Here is a 21,617-nt window from a genome sequence, read left to right on the forward strand (position 1 = left end):
GAAGTTGAGCATGCATTAACAAATCCGGTATACTATTCATACGCAACAAACAAAAGTAACAGGATATCAGCACAAAATTTAGTTCCGAGAAGGTTCAGTATTAGTGAACAGCCACTTTCTTTTTGTCCATCCATCTCTTTCTGGTCGTTTCCAATGCTTTCTCCCTCATCCTTGAAAGTTCCTGGAACCACCGCTGGTACTGCAACTCAATCGTTTCGAGTTCCAACTTTAAATTGGCATCCAGATCGTTATCTGCCAAAGATAGTGAAGAACAGCTGCTTGTCAAGCTCATATCTTTCGATAAATCATGTTCATGCAATGGAAATTCCAAGTTCTTTATGATTCCATTCACTGGGAAGCCTCCTCCATTGCTAGAGTAATCGCTCTGTAACTTGCTGTCAACTAAATATGAGTACCTCAGCTTGAGTTCAGAAGTATTGCAATTGACAGATTCAACTGCTTGGTCGTTTTTGGTGGAACCATCATCAACCATTACCTCAGAGCGAACCGATACTTTTGAATGTTCAACGGCAAAATCAGCAAAGCTTGGATAAGAGGTAATGCCACCGTTAAAATTGATTGTATCAGGGTTATCACAGGAGCTACCATCTTGCTCTACCATTGAACCGGCAGGGGCACCGGATAGCACTGAACCCCACAGGCTTGACAATGAGGGTTTCCCATTTCTATAGACTGGGGATCCGCCACAAAGACTCGTTGGTCCACTCGAGGAATAATCAGATGAGGGCTTCCAACCGGGTAGAAATTTCATTATCAAGTAGTCAATAAACTCAGCAATGAAGGCCACATCGTGATTTGTTAATTCCAGTTGTTCAACCATCTCGCTCGCCACAGACACTGCTGTATCACTAGCAATGTAAAAGAGAAAATGTATATTCCTCGCCTTACCTGTAAGATACAGAAAAGTCATGCTATTACATTCCTGACAGGAATAACAATACTAAACATAAATTTGGATATCCACTCTCCCAGTTTGCATACTCACCACTTGCATCAGCTATACGCAAGGTTAATGATACTGAATCGTCGTCATTTTTTATCCCACTTAACCTGAACTCGTTGTTCTTATGTGTCCTTTGAAATTCCAGAACCTGTGGACTCCCATTGTTGCATCCTGCACATGTGCTTATAGATAGCTGCTTGTAGTCAGTATCTATGTCCATGGAAAAAGGCCCGGACTTTGGTAAACTTGTCGCTTTCAGACTCTGGTTAGGTAACTGTAAGGGATCGCAGATTGGTTCCTTTGGATTGTCAACTTGAAGGAATGCATCTTTGAGCAGCTCTTTCGCCGAAAGCCTCTCAGATGCAGGAACCAGACATTTCTCAATAAACCTTTTGATTTGGGGGTCATTCACCTTACCAAGGGCAGCAGGTTTAATGCCCTGCAAAAGAACATACAGGAAATAAGATTCCTGAGTGGTTCTACTTTAAACAGCCAGCAGAAGAAATGATGATAGTTCTGATGACTCCTCAACTTACAGAGGTAACCTTCTTAAATATTTGAGCTGGACTTTTGCATTCACAATATGGATACTCAAAGGTAACCATCTCTAACATGCACATTCCGAAGGAGTATACATCAACGAGTTCATTATACTCCTCTTCATAGAGCTCTGGAGCCATAAACTCGGGAGTCCCTGACGTAAAAAAAGGAACAGTTTCAGTACTTGTTTAGATGGTTTAATCAAGAGAGAACATCAGGTTTCATAGATTTCTTACCAATCACACTGCGAGCAGTAGGCTGCTGCATAACAGTTGCCAATCCAAGGTCTCCGATTTTAACTTCTCCAAGATTTCCATTAATGAAAATATTATCACATTTTAAGTCTCTATGAATGATAGGGGGGTTATGACTGTGGAGAAAGACTAAACCTCCGAGAATCTGCCTTGCCCAGTTCCTTATGGCCTTCATATCAACATTCTTATGCTTCTTACGATATCTATAACCAAAAGGTGCGCAATTAGTTTGATTTCATATAATGTAGTCAAGCAATCCAAAGACAATGAGAAGGAATCAATAGAACATACCGCCTTAGGCTTCCAGATGTGAAGAGCTCTGTAATCATGTTAATCGTATTTTTCTGATCATCCACCCATGAATTATAGAACTTAATAATATTGTCATGTTTCACCGATTTCAGCAGATGAACTTCAGAATACAATTTCTCCAAATCTTCTGGCGATCGCAAGACAGCATCAATCTTCACTTGGTTCCATGCCACTTCTATTCCATCAACTTCATCAAATGCCTTGTAGCTGCAAAAAATATGAGGTACCCAAAATTTTAAAATAATAATAATAATAATTCTTGAATTTAACAAAATTTCTTCCTAAAAGTAACGAAATCTGGAAAACAAGAAGGAAAAGAGAAAAAAACTGAAGAGAAAAGATCTCAGAACCATACACAGTCTTGAAGGCACCCTTGCCCAAGATTTCATTGTACTGTTACCAAGAAAATAAGAAAAAAAAAGAATTAAAGGAGAATTATATGACTAAATGAAAGGGGAAACACAATCTTCTCATATCTAACAAAAAATAACAATTCATTTGTTTCCTATAAAATCGGCTCGAAAACAAGCTGCTCAATCTGATGAAGAATCTTGCAATCACAGATACAATCTGATACCAGTTCATTCGAAACAACAAAACTAATTATCCAACCAAACAAAAGCAACAAATTTACAAAATGTACAATCTATTCAGCATAAATTAAACCCTTGCATCAAAATGTGACCACTTACGACACGAATTTCAACGTATCGAAATCATATGAAGATATCGAAAACAAACAAGAACTAAAATTGTAGCTTGAACACAATCATTATTCCACATTCCATTAGCATTTCCAATCCAAATTGCAAGTGCAAGTTGTGATACTTACCCGAACGTAGCGATTGCTTGGGTCCTTCTCTATAAAATCGGCCTCTTCATCAGGGAGCTTCGCCACCGGCAACTTCCCATTACTTGCTGGCGATACCAATCGGACCCCTGAATTCATTTCCTTCCAAGAACCAAACAACTACCAGAAAGATAAGGACTTTTTTATTTTATTATATATATATATATTTTTTTTCTTTTTTTCCTCTTAATATATAATTTAGTGGGTCAAATTTTTTAATTAGAAAAACGTATTTTTCTCTCGTTCAGCTGAGGAGAGAAATCGCCGTTGATCGGGCCAAAAAACGACGACGCAACAGCAGCTCATAGAAGGCTTCGGAGGCGATGCAGAAGGAATCGAATGCCGATTGGAAGCGGAATCGGCATTCGATGGCGGCGGACGGAGGCAATGAACCGGCTGAGTTCAAAACCCCAAGTTCCATGCAATGGGATTTTTTTCATTCTCTACGCGAATCCCGTCGCGACCCACTTCGCGAAAGCCATCCCAGAAGCGAACCCAAGTGGCGGAGAGGGGGTCAGAATCGGCGGTGGAGATCGGGCATTGGGATTGGCCAGACGGAGGAGACGAAAGCGGCGGTGAGAAATTCGACCGTTTTGGTGGGGGGTTGAGAGATGGGGGACCGCAAAATCTGAACCGAAGAAAAATGTGAGAAGAAAATGGGGTTGGAATTTGAGAGAGAGAGAGAGAGAGAGAGAGAGAGAGAGAGAGAGTGAGCGCGCGCGGACGTGCGAAATTCAAGCTCAAGCACACGCACTTGACACTCGTGTGGTTTTTTTTCTTTTTTTTTATTTATTTATTTTTTTTGCATTTTATTTCTTTTATTTTAGGAAAAAAAAAAAAACTGATTGCATTTTTTTAAAACAAACGAGATGTCAAAACTATTATGAAGATACACAACAGTAAAAAAATGGCAACAAACTTTCTTCAACCGAACTTTCAATTTCTTACGTGAGGTTGAATCAATTGAATGCAAATCTTTTTGCTGTTAAATTTGACAGCATTAAATGTCAAATTTATTAAATGTTTATTAATAGATTAATATAATATTTGATAGATATTGTTGTGTTTGTTGGAAAGGGATCATCTACAGATCCCTTCCACTTAATCCTCCTTATCAAAGAATCTGGGCCCTTGAAATTTGATCAAGCGGCTAAAGTTATTAAAACTTTTAAAGTGAACTCGTGTTTTTAGCTGTTGAATCAAATTCAAATATCCGGATTGTTTGATGATGATGATTAGGTGAAAGGGATGTTTGTCAAGTGTGTGATTGTTTTGCCTCAATCATTGGGCCCCACAAAAAGATAAAAAAATTCATTAAATGACATTATTATTTAACATATGGGATGAAGCAAAATATTTTACAAAAAGTCAAATTCAACGTAAGCCATCAAATATCATTTTGATGTTTAAAACTTGACACCTCACTTGGAGATGCTTTTAACCTCACAATCAGTTAGTAATAATGTGGTTTAAATTCACATTTGGCTTGAATCCAATCTAAAACCTCGCACTCACAAGTGAAGAGAAATCGAACATAAAACTGATTGCATTTTTGTGCCATTAGTTTCACTTTGTGACTTGATTCCATCAAAGATAGATTTCAATAGGAGAAAATATATAAATTGAACAAAACAATCAAAATGGTTTCATGGTGTAGTTGGTTATCACATCAGTCTAACACACTGAAGGTCTCCGATTCGAACCCGGGCGAAGCCAATTTCTTTTTTCTAAAACTCATCCAACCTTTTTACTTCATATGTTTTGCTTCTTATATTCATTTTTTTTCTTCTATATAATTATTATTTCTTATATCTTTTCTGCTTCATGATTTCACTGCATATGACTTGTTGTTCTTTCATTTTGGAACTTCAAGTGAGGTTTTGGATCATCTTAGTCGAGTTGCCTCGGGACTGGTTGGTCAAAGACACCTGTGTTCTATCCCAGCCAGCACTCTATCTGACATTGCAACATCCGCTGTTCTTCTTTCTAGCAAAATTGCACCTGCTGTCTCGATCGGGGAAGATTTTCTTATATATGATTCAACTATTCAAAGTGGAATGCAAGTTGGTTATCTATACGTAGTTGTTGGTATTAATGTTCCAGAAGTAAATAATAGTGCTGCAGAAGATTCATTTAGGTTCATGCTTTCAGATCGCCATTGTTTTTGGGAGATTCCTCTACTCGGACGCATTGGAAGAGTTATAGTATATTGTGGCCTTCATGATAACCCCAAAGTTTCACTCCCCTAGGATGGAACTTTTTGTGGGAAACCTTGGAGGAAGGTCTTGGAAGATTCAGGAATCCATGAAAATGATATATGGAGCTTAACGAGTACTCATGGAAAGTGTTTATGGAATGCAAAAATATTTCCTATTCTTTCTTTCTTTGAGATGATAAATTTGGCACCATGGTTGATGGGCTTGGGCGATCAAAATTCTGAACATCTCTATAAGGCTCCCATTGATATATGTACTTCATCCCATAAGAACAATGATTTTGATACCTCTGCATATCATTCATTCCATCCCAGAATGGTGAAGGTTCAATTACCAGTTCGTGTGGATTTTGTTAGGGGTTGGAGTGACACTCCTTTATCGAGCTTGAAGCGTGCCGGTTGCGTTTTGAACATGGCAATAAGTTTGGAATGTTCTCTTCCAATTGGCACCAACATAGAGAAGACAAAATCAACTGGTGCCTTTATTAGTGATGATGCTGGGAATGAGTTACACATTGAAGACCTAACCTCAATTGCTACTCCATTTAATGACAACAATCTATTTCGCCTTGTCAAATTTGCACTGCTTGTGACTAGCGTTATTCATGAAAAAGTTCTTGCATCCAAGGGTTTGCAGATTAGGACATGGGCATGTGTACCTCGTGGCAGTGGCTTGGGGACTTCTAGCATCTTAGCAGCTGCAGTTGTGAAATGACTCATCTAGATTACCAATGGAGATGAAAGTAATGAAAATGTTGCAAGGCTTGTTCTTGTATTAAATGTACTTCAAGTTTTCCTGGAATTCCATTACAACTACAAGTCATCCCACTCTTGGCTTCTCCCATGTTAATTTCAGAGTTGCAGCAACACTTGCTTGTGGTTTTTACTGGTCAAGTACACATTTCCTTTTCCAGTTTAGATATGCATTCTAAGACTATTCTTGCATAATTGCATTACATAATCATATTGTCAATCGTGAAAAGCATAAAAGTTTGCTCTGTTACTCGTTAAGGCGAAAATTTAGAGTCTTGTTCTACACACGCACACTTTAGTTACTGGACCTTAACTTGATATTGCTTTATTCCTTGTGTCCAATCTCACGTTGCTCTCACTTCCCCATTGAAAACATGTATGTATTCCTATGTATTTGAAATGATGTAAATATGATTTGGTGCAGGTTCGACTTGCGTACCAAGTCTTGCAAAATGTGGTAATCCACTACATCTGAAGCCAAAGGGATAACCTTCTGTTGGAATTTAACTCCATATACTTAACTGAAATACCTAATCACTAACATGAATCATTAGAGTGATACTTGAAGAAAACATGGTTAGTTGCTCCATGAATCCTTTCACAGACCAAGCATACTAGATCACGATTTGAAATTAGATAAGAAAGAATTACCTGGTGCAGGCTGTGGTTACTGTTAACATATAAGAATTCTTCAACTCACTTAAGGCCTTATGTTCCAATGATGATAGAACCCTGATTACATAACCTATTCTTTGTGAGCAAAGAACTCATATATATAAAGAAATAATGACAGCCAACTCTTATATATCGTGGGGTGTTGGTTATTCCACTGTATCAAATTCAGCTGTAATGGGTTAGTGGAGGACATAGTTGCTTCCCACACAAAGGGTTAGTAGAAAACAGATGCATCCCCAACGTTCTGAATGTGTTTCCATAACTATAAGACGTTGGTTTTCCACGTATCAAACTCTTATTGAAGTTGTATTATCCACATGTAATTTCACCTTTATCACAAGTAGTTAAGTCCACATAGGATTCCTACACCTTCTTGTATCCAGCATCAAGCGTATCGCTGAATAGGCCAACAAATGGAGAAAAACTCTGATGAATTGTGACATGGATGACTTTGGGGAGATAATGCTAGAGGCTTAGAGGTTGCATCAAGAACTCGACCCTTATTGCAGTGATGAGTTTATGGATCAACTCTGCAGATTCGCGCACCCGTACTGCACCGGCTACAAGCTTGTGGGTGCCGGGGGCAAAGGCTTTGCCTTGTTGTTTGCCAGGGACGCCAAGCAGGCAAAGGAACCAAGGCATTTGCTAGAACAAGATTCAAATTTTGACGTCAAAGTATACAACTGGAACATTTTCTTAGATAATTAATTAAGAGGTGTGTTATAATGCTTTAGATTGGTTCTTCAATGTATATTATGATACCAAACGGACACAACCCGACCCAGAGTGTCCACCTAGACATCCGAATCGTGATGTGTTGGCCGACATCAGGAAGTTGACGAAGCCATAAGGTGTAGTGATGTGGAAAATGTGAATAAATTAAAACCTAAAAGTGCCTAATTTAAAGTGCGCAAGTGAGCAGGGATTGAACCCATATCACACAAGTGATGTCAGAACATAGATAAAATATAGTAAAAGAAGAGTAGTGACATTTATACCGAAAGGAGAAATCTCCTACATAGTAGCTTTTTCCAACAATCTTGGTAGTCACGAAACCTCTGCCACTAAAACCTTGGAGGGGCAAAAAACAAAGGTGAGTGGGCCTGAAAATAAAGTTTTGTAAAACCTTTTCAAAAAGTGTAACCCCTCACTGTATCGGATTGTCGTCTTCCTTTATAACACATGCTAAAAAGCCTTCACAACTTTTCTCAATAAATGTTTCGCCTTTCCAGCGGGAATTAATTTGTGCTTCAGTTTCTGATGTTTCCCAGTGGGGCTAACATAGGGATGACATGTCATCGAGAAATGACTACTTTTGGTCAATGCTTTAGCAAAGGAATAATAATAATGTAGTTGATCCATCTCTTGTATTACGTGGAATTTCACGATATCCAACAAAATAAGATTAACTGGCATTATCAGATTGGTAATGGAAACGGTGTAATCACTGCACTCGTATTGGCATAACAGACTTGCCTTGTGGCAATATCAGATTGCTAAGATGATTGACTGGTGGTTTAGGTCGTTGACATGACTACGGGTTTGTTATTCTCTTATATGGCTTGCTTCCAAGTTTCTATGATTGTGGTTCTGCTGGCTCTAATTGTCTTGATAAATGTGTATGTCAGCGATGCCGCTACCTAACCTTTCTATGGTATTTTAGTAATGTTTGCCTTTATGGAATAGTGAACCGGTGTCCTGGCAATGGTATGATATCCATATATCGCACTTCACTTTCAATATAACGATATCATACCGCCTGGATACTGGTTCACAACTCCCTGATATGGGATAGTCTCATTCTAGTGACAATTAACGTCACCTAGGTTGGTTACTACCTAAGGGATGGTCGGAAGGGTAAGTAAGATTTTCTAGGAAGACTGCTTCTGTGAGATGATTTTGTCATTTTTGGGAACACTGACTACTGCTTTTGGTATGTAATTATGGAAACTAGTGTTTATGAAACTACCTTAAGCTCAAGAATGGGAATTGTTGTTAACTTTCCCTTAGAACGGGATTTATCGAAATTCGATCTTCTTCCTGAAGATCCAGAATCATAACTGCTATGTTTGAAAGATTGACGTTGTTGGGGACCAAATGTGACTATCCCCCAGATGTTTTTCCGTTAATTGCAACCACATCAACACTAACATAGTCACTTGAGACATTTTCGGGAACATCAAGGTGAAGCAAAACCTCAAGGAAATTTTGAAAGATGGCATGAAAAATCAGGATTGCCAAGGATGGGAACGCTTGCGATCCAGAAATCAAACACTATCAATGCCAACGCTGAACTGTCTATGGTAAGTTAACTCGTACAACTCTTCCACCGATACCCGGAAATCGAAACTAAGCTGAAGGTGAGGATGAAGATGAGAGCACCATAATCGAATCGTGATTTGACAAACAGAATGAACCGAGAAAGGGTTGTTGCTGAAGCTACAAAAATGAACACCAACTATTGTTTTAAATTGCAAATTAAGCTCAAGCGAAACACCAACAAAATGTAATGAATCCGAAATTTAGAACAACAATGCTCACATCTAGGAGGAAACTGAGGTTCCAATAATTATGGGCTCAAAGTTTTCTCCTGCCTTGCAAGAACTTTAGTGGACACACAAGCCAAGTGATCCAGCAAGAGAAGTTCCCGCTGCTCTATTTATGCCTTTATAGAGTGTAGCACCTGCAATGAAATGGCCAATTGGTTACTTTTATTCACTTTAATTTGATAATGTGGAAAACTTTGTGCGGGAAGGGAAGTGATTTCCATGCATCTTTTTTCTTCCACTGCACACGTCTTTTTCTCTTTGGCCCTTGAATTAAACAAATCAAAGGACAATCGAGGGACAGAAATAAAGAGAGGTGGACGGAACATCAGTTTCCATTTGGTAATCAACAAATTTGGTTTTTTGACAGTTTTAATCATCTACATTTGATTCGAAAACTACCACAACAGTCATAACCGCCCACATTGCATTCCCTCCTAGACCTTCATGCAAAGACCTTATGTAGTAAAAAATGTAACACAACAGAAATAGCCAACCCTACTTTGAGAGCATGGATCACCTTTCCGAGCTCAGCAACTCCCAACTTCCATGCCTTCATTAAAAACCAATCCTCCAACTGCACCCTTCAACCCTGGCAACGTCGCCGTATCAACTAGTCCCGATGTATTTTTCGTCCCATCATCTACATTGATACTCCACTCCACATTCGCTAACACATCCTTTTCACTTGCCATGTTGGCCAGGGCTAACAAGAACAACGATATTAGGGCAGTTTGGATCAAACTAATCGAAGCTCTTAGCCAAGTGGTTTGCCTTAATGTACGTGTTAAGCTTCATGTGCCTTACATATTTATTCACCAGAAATTTCAATTCCTTGAGCAGACAGATTAATGCTCTAAGAGAAAGCACTAAAAACACAACAATAGCCTAAATTTTGGTAAGCATTTGCTAATATCGTCATCTCCATTAAGCTTAACTTAATGGTTTCGAATTAACAATGTTCGGTGCTGTTATCTTGTTAGACAAGTCATAAGTGGATAATATGTTTAAGCTTTTAAATTGAGCAGATGCACATGCACTTAATCATTGGGGTTTGGATCATCATAACCTAAAATCCCTAAAAAGCATGACCTAATTATGCACGTACTATTGCAGGATTAATATTTTAGTTGGTCCATTACATCATAAAACGCATTACCAAAAGGAACCAAGGTACATATAATTTTTCACATCTTCAGCTTTTAGATTGTTTAAGAAATAGAGGCCAAAAGCAATGCATGTCATCTTTGATTCAAGTATTCATATAGCTTTTTTTATGTCTGAATCATCTTTAATCGATTAATTCTTAGCCTAATAGTACTTCATCTCTTAATACTAAAAATGGTATCACATTCAGTTTCATCACCCGATAAAGAATTAAAATATAGGATTTTCTATATGTTTGTGCTACATCAACGTGCCAAAATGTCGTGGCATTCAACTTTAATTTGTTGCCACAATCTCCATGAGTTGTAGTATTATTCCACATATTAAGTACTTTTCCCTCTTCCTTTTCATCTGGTAAGAAAACTATTCCGTTCATGCAACAGAGACAGTTTGGTCGACGTGGGATTTTACTAAAGTACGTATTTATGGAGTGAAAGTTAAACTATTACTTGTTGGTTAAGAAATATTAGTCAATGGAACAGAATCAATTCCATTTGATGACAACGATCTATTTCGCTTTGCCAAATCCGTACTGCTTGTGACTGGCATTATTCATGAAAACATTCTTGCATCCAAGGGTCTACAGATCAGGACAAGGGCCCGTGTACCTCATGGCAGTGGCTTGGGGACTTCTAGCATCTTAGCAGCTGCAGTTGTGAAATGACTCATCCAGATTACCGATGGAGATGAAAGTAATGAAAATGTTGCAAGATTTGTTCCTGTATTAAATGTACTTCAAGTTTTCCTGGAATTCCATTGCGACTACAAGTCGTCCCACTCTTGGCTTCTCCCCCATTAATTTCAGAGTTGCAACAATGCTTGCCTGTGGTTTTTACTGGTCAAGTACGTTACAACTTTCCTTTTCCAGTTTGGATATGCATTCTAAGACTTTTCTTGCATAATTGCATTACATAATCTTATTATCAATTGTGAAAAGCATAGAAGTTTGCTCCATTGCTTGTCAAGGTGAAAATTTAGAGTCTTGTTCTACACGCACATTTTAGTTATTGGACCTTAACTTGATATTGCTTTATTCCTTGTGTCCAATCTCATGTTGCTCTCACTTTCTCATTGAAAACATGTATGTTTCCCATGTATTTAAAGTAATGTAAATGTGATTTGGTGCAGGTTCGACTGGCGCACCAAGTGTTGCAAAACGTGGTAATCCGCTACCTCCGAAGCCAAAGGGACAACCTTCTTGTATCTAGCATCAAACACTTCGCTGAACTAGCCAAGATAAGAAGAGAAGCTCTAATGAATTGTGACATAGATGACTTTGGGGAGATAATGCTAGAGGCTTGGAGCCTACATCAAGAACTTGACCCTTACTGCAGTGACCAGCTTATGGATCAACTCTGCAGATTTGCGCACCCATACTGCACCAGCTACAAGCTTGTGGGTGCTGGGGGCGGAGGCTTTGCCTTGTTGCTTGCCAGGGATGCCAAGCAGGCAAAGGAACTAAGGCATTTGCTGGAACAAGATTCAAATTTTGACGTCAAAGTATTCAACTGGAACATCTTCTTAGATAATTAATTAGGAGGTGTGTTATTACCAACAGGATCCTCTCTGGATCCTTTTGGTGAGGATATGGGGATCTGTGAATTGTGTTTGTTCATTGTATATCGTGTAGTCAGTTTTTGTCAAGTATTGTTTGTAATTAATTTTAAATAAAAATATTTAAAATAATTTCTGACCATACGATGTTCGATGAAAGGAAATGATTGACGAATCTCTAGGATCCTCACAAAGAGGTTCGGCGAGGATCCAGATTCATTAATTAGGATGTGTGTTATTATGCTTTAGATTGGTTCTTTATTGTATATTAATTAATAGAGTAACACTAGGTAGACCAAATTTTTTAAACCATATTTGTAAACTAAATGATGTGGTTGTAAATGATTGAATTATTAATTAAGTGTCGATTAACGTGCTTGTTTTTTATTGATGACACATCATTTAGTTTGCAATTTGATTTAAAAATTTTGGTTTTTCTAGTATTACTCTTATTAATTTTATTTAAAATTAATCACAACAACTGGCTCAGTGGTAAGGGTACGTATTGCAGCTCCTAAATAAACAAAAAAATTTGGAAGGTTCCAAGTTCGGTGATCCGAGCTAGTGAGTTTGCTTGACTGTAACCACGAGTAAGGTGAAATTTCTCATAGTGTGACTGTCACACCAAAAAATAAAATAAAAAAATCACCAAACTATAAGAATTTGATTGGTGATAGGTGATAAAAGAAAATGAGAATGACAAGAAAAAACTTATGAAGTGGAGCCACCACAAAGTCCTTTTTTTATTCTATTGCAATTTCCACTTGTTTCTCTAAAGACCCAAAGACCCAAAAGACCCAACTCCTAACACACAAATACTAAGAGAAGGAAATAAAAAGGGGGTCATCATCCTCCATCTCAAATTCTAGGTGATCATTTATCACGATGGTGAAAAAGTGTTGAATGCTTGTATTATGGTATGAGTTCGAATTATATCGATAGTTAATTTAACATCTAATTTAACAAAATTTATTATTTGGCAAAAATACAATCCTTCATCTCAAATTCATTATCAAAGTTGGTCATGATTATTCATGACCTAGAAAATTAAAATCCAAAAATGTGTTATATTGATGTTGTATAAATTTTGGTAAAAAGGTCATTTAACCGCTGCTTTGGTGAGCCAATCCTTTTCTGCCGCACCCCTTAATTTTAATTTTATTTTTATTTAGATTCTCATCATTTAGCATTTGTGTGTTAGTCCAGTCAGTCAGTCTATCTACATTTTTTATAGACGCAAGCGGTTTGCTTTTGCTTATGGTGATATTGCAGAAGACCAGATGAAGACGCAGTCTAGAGAGAGAAAGTGAGGAGTAAGAGAGAGATGGGTCTACTGACGAACAAAGTGGAGAGAAATGAGATCAAGCTAGGAGACCACATCTACACCTACAGAGCCGTCTTTGCCTACTTTCACCATGGTTTTCTCATTCTCTCTCATTTTGTTATTTTATTTTAATTTTATTTCTAGGTATGTGTGTGTGTGTGTGTCTATATATATATATATATATATATATATATATATATATATATATGCTTTTTGAAGAATTACTTAATGTGGGTTCATGGAGTGATGGGATTTATGGGTTTTTGGCATTTCTTTCATTTGTTTGTTTAATTCTACTTTCGGGGTTCAATTGTCAGTTGAATTATGGCATTTTTTTCATTGAATTTTAAGTTTCTTTGCTTGCAAGTTTATGGTCGTGGATTCCTTGATTAATGCCTCCCACCAGTCCAAAAAACAAATAGTTGTTGACTTATTGACGATGTAAATAAAAAATGAAAACTTGTTACTGTTCAGATGGTAGTAATTTCTTCAAATCGATGCAATCGGATAATCGTTTTGCGATGTGATGTGATTGAATTTTCTACCCTTGACTGCTACTGATTGGTTTCGGCATGATGATGAAAGCTGACTTAGTAATTTCTTCAAAGTTCCCTTCTTTTTCTTTTTAAATTTTGTTTAACCTTGTTTGTTCATGGATTAGAGCTATTGGAAGATTTGGTGCAGAACGGTGTGTAGTGACGCTCTAAGATTCATAAAGCTGATCCTATTTAGTGGGATAATGCTTTGTTGTTGTCGTCGTCTTGTTTGTTCACTGGATTTGCTTTTCAGAGGTTTCTAAGCACCAATTGTTGTTTCAAAGATTGTTTGATGAATGGTTTGTAATTGAGTGGTTCAACAAAGAAATATATAAATCGACAAAACTATTTGTTTCTTTCCTTTTCAGGGATTAGAATGTGTTTCTCCTTCCTTTTTTCCGGTTGTTCATAACCTGTTAACCTTTGCTGACTAACAATATTCATTCGTAACTTGGACTCGAAAACAGAATTCTCAAATCAATGTTGTCATTCAAGTTGCCTAATCGCTAGGTAGCAGAATAACACATTAATTGGACATATTTTATGCAGAATGTGTCTACATCTCTGTGGTGAATTTCACATTTAGGAGGTTTGATTTGACCTATGTAACGGAAGGTAGAAGAATATGGTTCCTATTTCAACATAAAATTTTCTCTCATCTTCATCATCATCGTCATCATCATCATCATCTTATTTAACCTAATTTTGTTCTTCCCATTTCAATTTTCAATTGTTTTCATTCTGTCTACTATAGTACGATTTTTCTAATGTCAAATCTGTAGCTCAAATAAATCATCCAGTGCTTTAGTTCATTTGAACTTATTTTTATGAACTAAGCACTTTCGTTACTATTATGTTTGGATAAGTTTAATCAAGAGCTGTATTGAATATCACATCACACAAGTATTTATCTGGGCAGAAGCAAGGTGGTCCATTTTAGACCTAAGAGAAACTTGAATTCAAGCACTGAATCATCATCTGATGTTTATGATTCAATGTCCTGTCCCACCACTCCTGACTGTGGATTTCGGCAACCCAACAGTGGCGTTGTCCTCTCATGCCTGGACTGCTTCCTCAAAAATGGATCCCTTTACTGCTTCGAATATGGGGTTAGCCCTTCGATTTTCCTTGCAAAAGTAAGGGGTGGCACATGCACAACTGCAGCATCCGACCCATCAGAAACGGTTGTCCATCGAGTGATGTATCTTCTTCAAAATGGATTTGGCAACTACGATATATTTCAAAACAACTGCGAGGACTTTGCTATGTATTGCAAAACCGGTCTCTTAATAATAGACAAGGAAGGCGTGGGAAGAAGTGGTCAAGCTTCTTTTGTTAGTGGCGCCCCATTGGCAGCCATTCTTTCTTCTCCTCTGAAGTTTTTGATGCCCAGCCCGGTTGGTGTGGCTACCGTAACCGCTGGGATGTACTGTATGAGCATGTATGCAACTGACATTGGCGTTCGAACTGATGTGATCAAAGTGGCCATGGAGGATTTGGCCGTGAACTTGGGTTGGGGCAGCGACCATGAGGAGAAAGTGACCGAGGACGATGATTCCGATTCCCCTATTACACAGATTACCAGGTGATGTGAACATGGTTCTTGTGCAAGTCAAGTGTTGTGGAATTGCATGTATAAAGTGGTAGTCAGTGTTGAATAAGCATTCTCGATGTTAATGACTGAAGTACTGACGTGGGTTTTATAACTCATTTATAACCGTCACATAATCGTGTTTTCTAATTCATAAAAGGAAGGAATGAAAGCAGTACTTATCTGGTGTTCGTAATCGTTGGTTTTTTTCCAATTTTTCACTTCAAAATAGTCATCTTGCACTCTTCCTTCCGTTATATTTTTAAATCGGAAAAGAAAGTTAGAAAATAAATTTCAACCAAATTGAGGATGTTTCAAATTTGGTGCGCATTGTTGGTAAATTGCAAAATCAACTGTTCATACAAACTTATTTTCTGTACATACAAATTTGACAAAAGCGGAATTGTGCACATATGAATACAGACTTGTATTCTGTTGCCTTTGAATCGAGCATAAATTTATGCCCTTTGATTTGCTTAGTAGAACAATTGTCTTCAGTCACATCTTCATTCTCTTTGAAGTACTCCAACATATATCCTGCTAAATATTGTCATTACTAATACAAATGAAAATGATAGTAAGGGCTCGTCTGGAACTGCTTCCGTAAATCCAAATACTATTTGTAAAAGCACTTAGGAGTGCTTCTTTAAGAAGAATCCAGCAGGTGCTTGTCCGTAAAACGCTTCTATGACCAAAAGCGCTATTAAGTTTTTCTACCAAATGCTGTCAGAAACCCTTTTAGTTGGTAGAAGATGTTTTTAGCCTTTCCAGAAGCAGTTGAAACATGTCATCTAAGTATTGTAATGAGATTTAGAACAATAACGAAATGATTATGAATCTGAAATTTAGAACAACAATGCTCACATCTAGGAGGAAAATTAAGGTTCCAATAATTATGGGCTCAAAGTTTTCTCCTGCCTTACAAGAACTCCAGTGGACACCCAAGCCAAGTGATCCAGCAAGAGAAGTTCTCGTTGCTCTATTTATGCTTTTATTGAATGTAGCACCTGCAATGAAATAACCAATTGGTAACTTTTATTCACCTTAACTTGATACTGTGGAAAACTTTGTGCGGGAAGGGAAGTGATTTCCGCACATTTTTTTCTCCTGCTGCATACCTCTTTTTCTTTTTGGCCTTTGAATTAAACAAAAACAAAGGATAATCGAGGGACAGAAATAAAGAGAGGTGGACGAAACATCAATTTCCTAAGAAATAGTAGTCAATGGAAAGGTCAACTAACAAATCAATTCCAAGAGACACGATGAACTAAAATTCAAAACTAAAGTATAACAAATCGGCTAAAATGTTGTACTTGTCAAAGTCATTGAGGAGATTGCCAGTATTTCACATAATTTTTCCAGTAACTTGTTAAACAAACTTGGAGATTTGCTACTTATGTCTTGTTTCTTACGTTATGAGAATAACTTTGGTATGGCATTTTGGTCAATCACTTGGTCATGAATCATGCCTGAACTGCCCAATTGATAATGGGTGGAAATGTGCGGCACGTGCAATGAGAGTTGTATCTACATCACATGGGCTAATGGGAGGCTTGAACTGGCCATTTGATTCGACTGGTTAGACTGTTCATACTCAAGTTTTTCTCTTCATGTTAAAGAGTTTTGTATCTACTTGGTTGAATAGCCTTAAACCTGAAATACATTTTGGTTTGTAATACTACGTACTTAATGACCATATTGGTGGAGACGGGAGCATTCCACCTCCACCCTAATAGCCAAGTTCACGGAGATAGCCAGGACAGAAGAAAACTTGACATCCCTACTTGTCAACTTGTTAGGTGTCTTTGGTTGAAAATTTGAAATGGTCCTTCACCTTGGGCTGCACTTTGGTTGGTAATACTATGTACTTGTTAATAGTATGTACCTGTGCATGAAGCTAAACTGTATACTTGCCAAGCAAAAAAGTAAAAAGAAAATTATGAACTCCATACACAGAAGGTTGAGCCAACCACAACCGACCCATGCCTAATATCCACTTTGAGTCAAACCCTAGATAATAGGCTTGAGCTGGGCCTTGGCCCTTGTCTTTATCAATTATTAATATTATTTGGACAACACTTTCATTATTTGATTGTGACACAGACTTCACATTAGCCAACTTCCAACAAACTCTTCGGATTGTGAAAGTTATGGGGGTCCTTTTCAAGGATAGCGTTGGATTTTTTTTGTGAAGATCCTGAAAATCTTCTAATTATATTCGTTTATCATACATTATGCAGTCAATTTTCGTCAGATACTGTTTATATTCAATTTTAAATAAAAAAATTTACAATGATTTCTGACCGCACCTTGTACAATGAATGAATGTGATTTGAGGATCTCCGGGATCCTCATAAAGAGGATCTGGCGAGGATCCTCACCCGTTTTTAAGTGTATTGATCTGGAATATGTATGGTGATTATGGTTGGCTTGGCTTACCATTTCTTTCATTAGTGTATTCTTGATTTGAGGAGCCGAGGGATATCATTAATATTTCATTGTTGCATCAAAGTTATTGTTCAATAGTTTAACTGTAACTTAGTGATTTTTTTTTTAAATGTTATTATCTAAAATTAGACAATTTGAATCGTGAAAATACGTTGTGTAGTGATTAGCGTTCTATTGACAATTGAGCACTATTGTGTTCTGATATATTTTTGGAATTTACAAAAAATTTACCACGGCAGCCATTAGTAAATAAAGAACCAAATCCACAATAAAAAAAAAGAATTGTTATTAGCACTCCAAAAATTTCATTCTACACTCCTCACAATGTATTTTTCTTTCTAATTAAAAAAAATTTGGACTGCCAAATGAGATTTGTAGAGTGCTAATACAATTCCCTAAAACAATTCAATGATTTTTTCATCTCGAGCCTACTAAAAATACAAGATCTAATTTAGTAAAGAAATCTGTAAATTCAAAATAAATCAACTTGACTAGTAAACAAATTTAAAACAGGATCCCAAAAAATAAATATTTTCTTCTTATCAAGCACAAAAATTTAGTAGCTGCCTTATGTGATTTACCGGAACGGCGTCGTTTAGCCCGGTAAATATCAGTATTTCCCCTCCATTTTGTAATAATCCTCCGTCAATAAAAAGCAAATCAGAGTGCTCTGGTTTTCGGGTTTTGGATTTTCGAAACCATCAAGCACCCAAAAAACGACCAAATTTCAATCCAATACGCAGATTCAAATCCAGCTTATCCCCAAATCAAAACCCACCAAATTCCTTAAGTTTTCTTCCAAAAGGGTCGCCGAATCAAAACCCAGAATCCAAAATTTTGGATGGCGAGTCTGTATGTGAAAGCTGCGCCACCTGCGGATCTGAATAGGAACACAGAGTGGTTCATGTACCCTGGTGTTTGGACCACCTATATCCTCATCCTCTTCTTCTGTTGGCTTCTCGTGCTCTCAATCTTTGGCTGCTCTCCCGGCATGGCTTGGACCATAGTCAATCTCTCTCATTTTGCGGTATCTTTCTCTCTCTCTCTCTCCTCTCTTTCTCTCTCCATATGATTTTTGGTGTGCAGGTGTGGTTTTTGCTGGTTTGTCTTTCTGGGTTTGATTGATTGGTGTTGTTTTCAATTGGGTTTGTGGAATATTTTATGTTTGTTGATTAGAGGCTGTTGGATTTGATGCTTATTCATTCAAGTAATTGCATTTAGTTGAATTTTGTACGAAAGTATGAAACCCATGTTGTAATTATTCAGCTCAATGATGATACTTTGTGTTTCCACATGTGTGATTGGGTGCAGCTTTCATAATTCTACATGGGTTATATATTTCGATGTTTAATTGGGGCGTTTCATGTAGTTATCAGTTCATGTGAGATATTCTGTAGAGGGGGAGGACCTAGTTTGTGAATTTCTTGATTTAAGATAGGATTTGCTTCAATCCTGTAATAGAGGGTATGAGCTAGATGTTGGAGTCGTCGCTGGTTTAGCTTAGAAAACGAGGTTAATCATGTGAAGCCTTATGGCGTGGATATAATAATTCACTATTTAACTTGGTTGCTACTATAATCTTAAAGAAAGTAGATAGATAACATTTGAATATTACAATTTCATTTTGGTTTAGAGACGCAAATATTACCTTAACTGAACTAAGCAATGTTTTGAGGTCGGTCAGTTATTAAGTTTTGGAAGAGTGGCATGAAAGGATTCCAAACTTCGCCTAGTTGTGTGCCCTGTCAATCTATTTTCTTGTCCATACACTTTGTTCACAACTTGGGGTGATTGGCATTGTAATTCATAACGAAACCCATTCTTTGTTCTATTTTCAACAGTACTCATTATGTCCTCTTTTCTGAACTCGGGAGTTCAGGAAAAAGAATTAGATATGTCCCCATAGATTGCATGGAAATAGAAAATTCTCCAATTTTGTGTTGCTATAGTTATAACTCATAACGGTTCATATCCAATTAATGCACATAACTGGTAGTTGTATTTTTAGAATTGTACACTTTGTTGGAAACAACTTTGAGGTCTCTTTTTGTTCTCTAGTTTTGGTATGATGTTTCTGACTCTCTGTTTAATCATTCCACATTCTATCCTGAATTATCCATTTATCTAAGGCTTTGGGCCAAGTAACATTTTGATTTATAATTTCTAAGCATTGTGTTCAGTCTTCTGCTTTGTTAGTCTGACCTCTTAACTCTAGGTTAGTCTCATTCACATTTCCGTGTACCGTATTTGAAGAGTTTGATTCTTCTTCAGATCACATATCACTTCTTCCATTGGAAGAAAGGAACTCCCTTTGCCGAAGACCAGGGGATTTACAATGGACTGACATGGTGGGAGCAGATGGATGGTGGAAAGCAGCTCACTCGCAACAGGAAGTTCTTAACTGTTGTTCCTGTGGTGCTGTAAGTTGATTTTTTTTGCTGTAAGATTAGCATTTTTCAGTTCTTTACACTAAATTTAAATATTGTTGAACCTTTTGGCTGTTCAAGATTTTATTTAAATTAACCCGCCCAACTCCAGAAGCCCGTTCAAACCTTTCCAACCATGTGTTTGTTGCACATACACATTTGTTGAACTGTCCCAAACATACTACACCAAAATTTACCGTCCAATTTAAAGCTAAGTCTGTACATGGGTTGCAACTCTGTACCAGACTCATTCAGATGGCCAACTACCATAAAGAGGACATAAAGAGGACGCCCGGTTACTTCATTGCTTAGTTAGCACTTAGAAGTTAAAAAAATGAAAAATTTGTGAAAACTTGTGATAGTACATTTAGAATATTAAGAATTTCTGGTTCTGATCTATTGGCTCTTTGGGATTACCCTGAGCACAATCTGTTTATTGATTTGGTTGAGTATTTTCAGTTTATAACACTCCACCCACAGTTCAGTCTAGATTTTTACCAGAACTTCAGTATGAGCTTAGGGCCTGTTTTCACCATCAGATAATTCACATAATCTTGTTGATCACATCAACATTTGGTATGGCTTTGAAATGTGTTGGATTTACCTACTACTAGAATGTGCTTGATTGGCTTCCCAACTTACAAGGATAGCATTTGTAGACCCCCACCCCCGTATACCAGGAGTGAGAATTTGTCTTGGTGCAGCTGGAGATCTTGGTAGTTTTGGGAGTCAGTTACTCAGTCTTGGTCAGAAGCATTGCCCATGTTTTTGTTTAATACATTATTACTAAGGCATTGGAAATAAATAGAAATTTCTGAAGCTCTGATTGTGATAAGATTTGTATGAACCTGCTGACAGATACCAGTCCTAAGGATTATAATTTTACTCTAGGATTATGTATTGAAAGCTTGGTTCGAACAAAAAATCATGCTAGTTCTCATTTTTGTCTTCCTTCTTTCCTGCCAGGTACTTGATAGCCTCGCACACAACTGACTACCAGCATCCGATGCTGTTTTTCAACAGTCTTGCAGTCATCGTGCTCGTCATTGCAAAATTCCCCAACATGCACAAAGTCCGGATCTTTGGAATCAATGGAGAAGATAAGTGAGTTGCGCGTACATTTGGGTTGACATGTTCAAAAGTCAGAACATCATTATCTTATTCGGATGAAGAGCTATATCGTTGTATAGAAGTTGGAACTGGAGGTATATTAGAAAATATAATGTTTTTTCTTTGTGCTTACGGCTTTTCAAGGTGCCTCCCAGATGATGAAGGAATAATTGTATTATCTTTGTACAGTAGAGAAATTTTATGTTCGTGGAGAGTCACCGTGGTATATGAGTATATCACATATTTTGACTCTATTTTTTACTTCGTAACTTCCATGTACTTGATCATTTGTCCACCCTGAAAACAGTTTTATGCCTGAAACAGAGAAAAACATGTGGATAACGATTCAGTT

At 37.4% G+C, this 21,617-nt stretch overlaps 2 protein-coding genes, 1 non-coding gene and 2 pseudogenes across 4 annotated transcripts; 4 read left to right on the forward strand and 1 right to left on the reverse strand.

Moving 5' to 3' along the window:
- Positions 1-15: 15 nt before the first annotated feature.
- Positions 16-3,603, reverse strand: LOC137720358 (putative serine/threonine-protein kinase WNK10). Of its 2 annotated transcripts, XM_068459418.2 has the most exons (7): positions 2,903-3,603; positions 2,426-2,463; positions 2,050-2,277; positions 1,741-1,961; positions 1,501-1,658; positions 1,007-1,403; positions 16-909 (listed from the first exon to the last, which is right to left on the reverse strand). In XM_068459418.2, exons 1-7 carry the CDS (start codon positions 3,017-3,019, stop codon positions 101-103), a joined length of 1,968 nt encoding a protein of 655 aa, XP_068315519.2. In that variant the 5' UTR covers positions 3,020-3,603; the 3' UTR covers positions 16-100. The 2 variants fall into 2 exon arrangements, with proteins under 2 accessions (XP_068315519.2, XP_088552541.1); XM_088696415.1 differs by lacking the exon at positions 2,426-2,463 and having other exon boundaries at positions 2,903-3,042.
- LOC137719772 (bifunctional fucokinase/GDP-fucose pyrophosphorylase-like) lies at positions 3,244-11,861 on the forward strand (annotated as a pseudogene).
- TRNAV-AAC (transfer RNA valine (anticodon AAC)) lies at positions 4,563-4,636 on the forward strand. Its single transcript has one exon. It is a non-coding gene; the product is annotated as a tRNA-Val (tRNA).
- Positions 11,862-13,060: 1,199 nt separating the features above from the next.
- On the forward strand, positions 13,061-15,412 carry LOC137719603 (protein LEAD-SENSITIVE 1-like; annotated as a pseudogene).
- Positions 15,413-18,365: 2,953 nt separating this feature from the next.
- LOC137720394 (uncharacterized) lies at positions 18,366-21,526 on the forward strand. Its single transcript, XM_068459461.2, has 3 exons — positions 18,366-18,756; positions 20,001-20,149; positions 21,122-21,526. The coding sequence occupies exons 1-3, from the start codon at positions 18,571-18,573 to the stop codon at positions 21,261-21,263; spliced, it is 477 nt and encodes a 158-aa protein (XP_068315562.1). The 5' UTR covers positions 18,366-18,570; the 3' UTR covers positions 21,264-21,526.
- Positions 21,527-21,617: the final 91 nt, after the last annotated feature.

Source organism: Pyrus communis, chromosome 1 (assembly GCF_041283825.1).
Source record: "Pyrus communis isolate YQ-2024b chromosome 1, ASM4128382v1, whole genome shotgun sequence".
Taxonomy (NCBI): Eukaryota; Viridiplantae; Streptophyta; class Magnoliopsida; order Rosales; family Rosaceae; genus Pyrus; species Pyrus communis.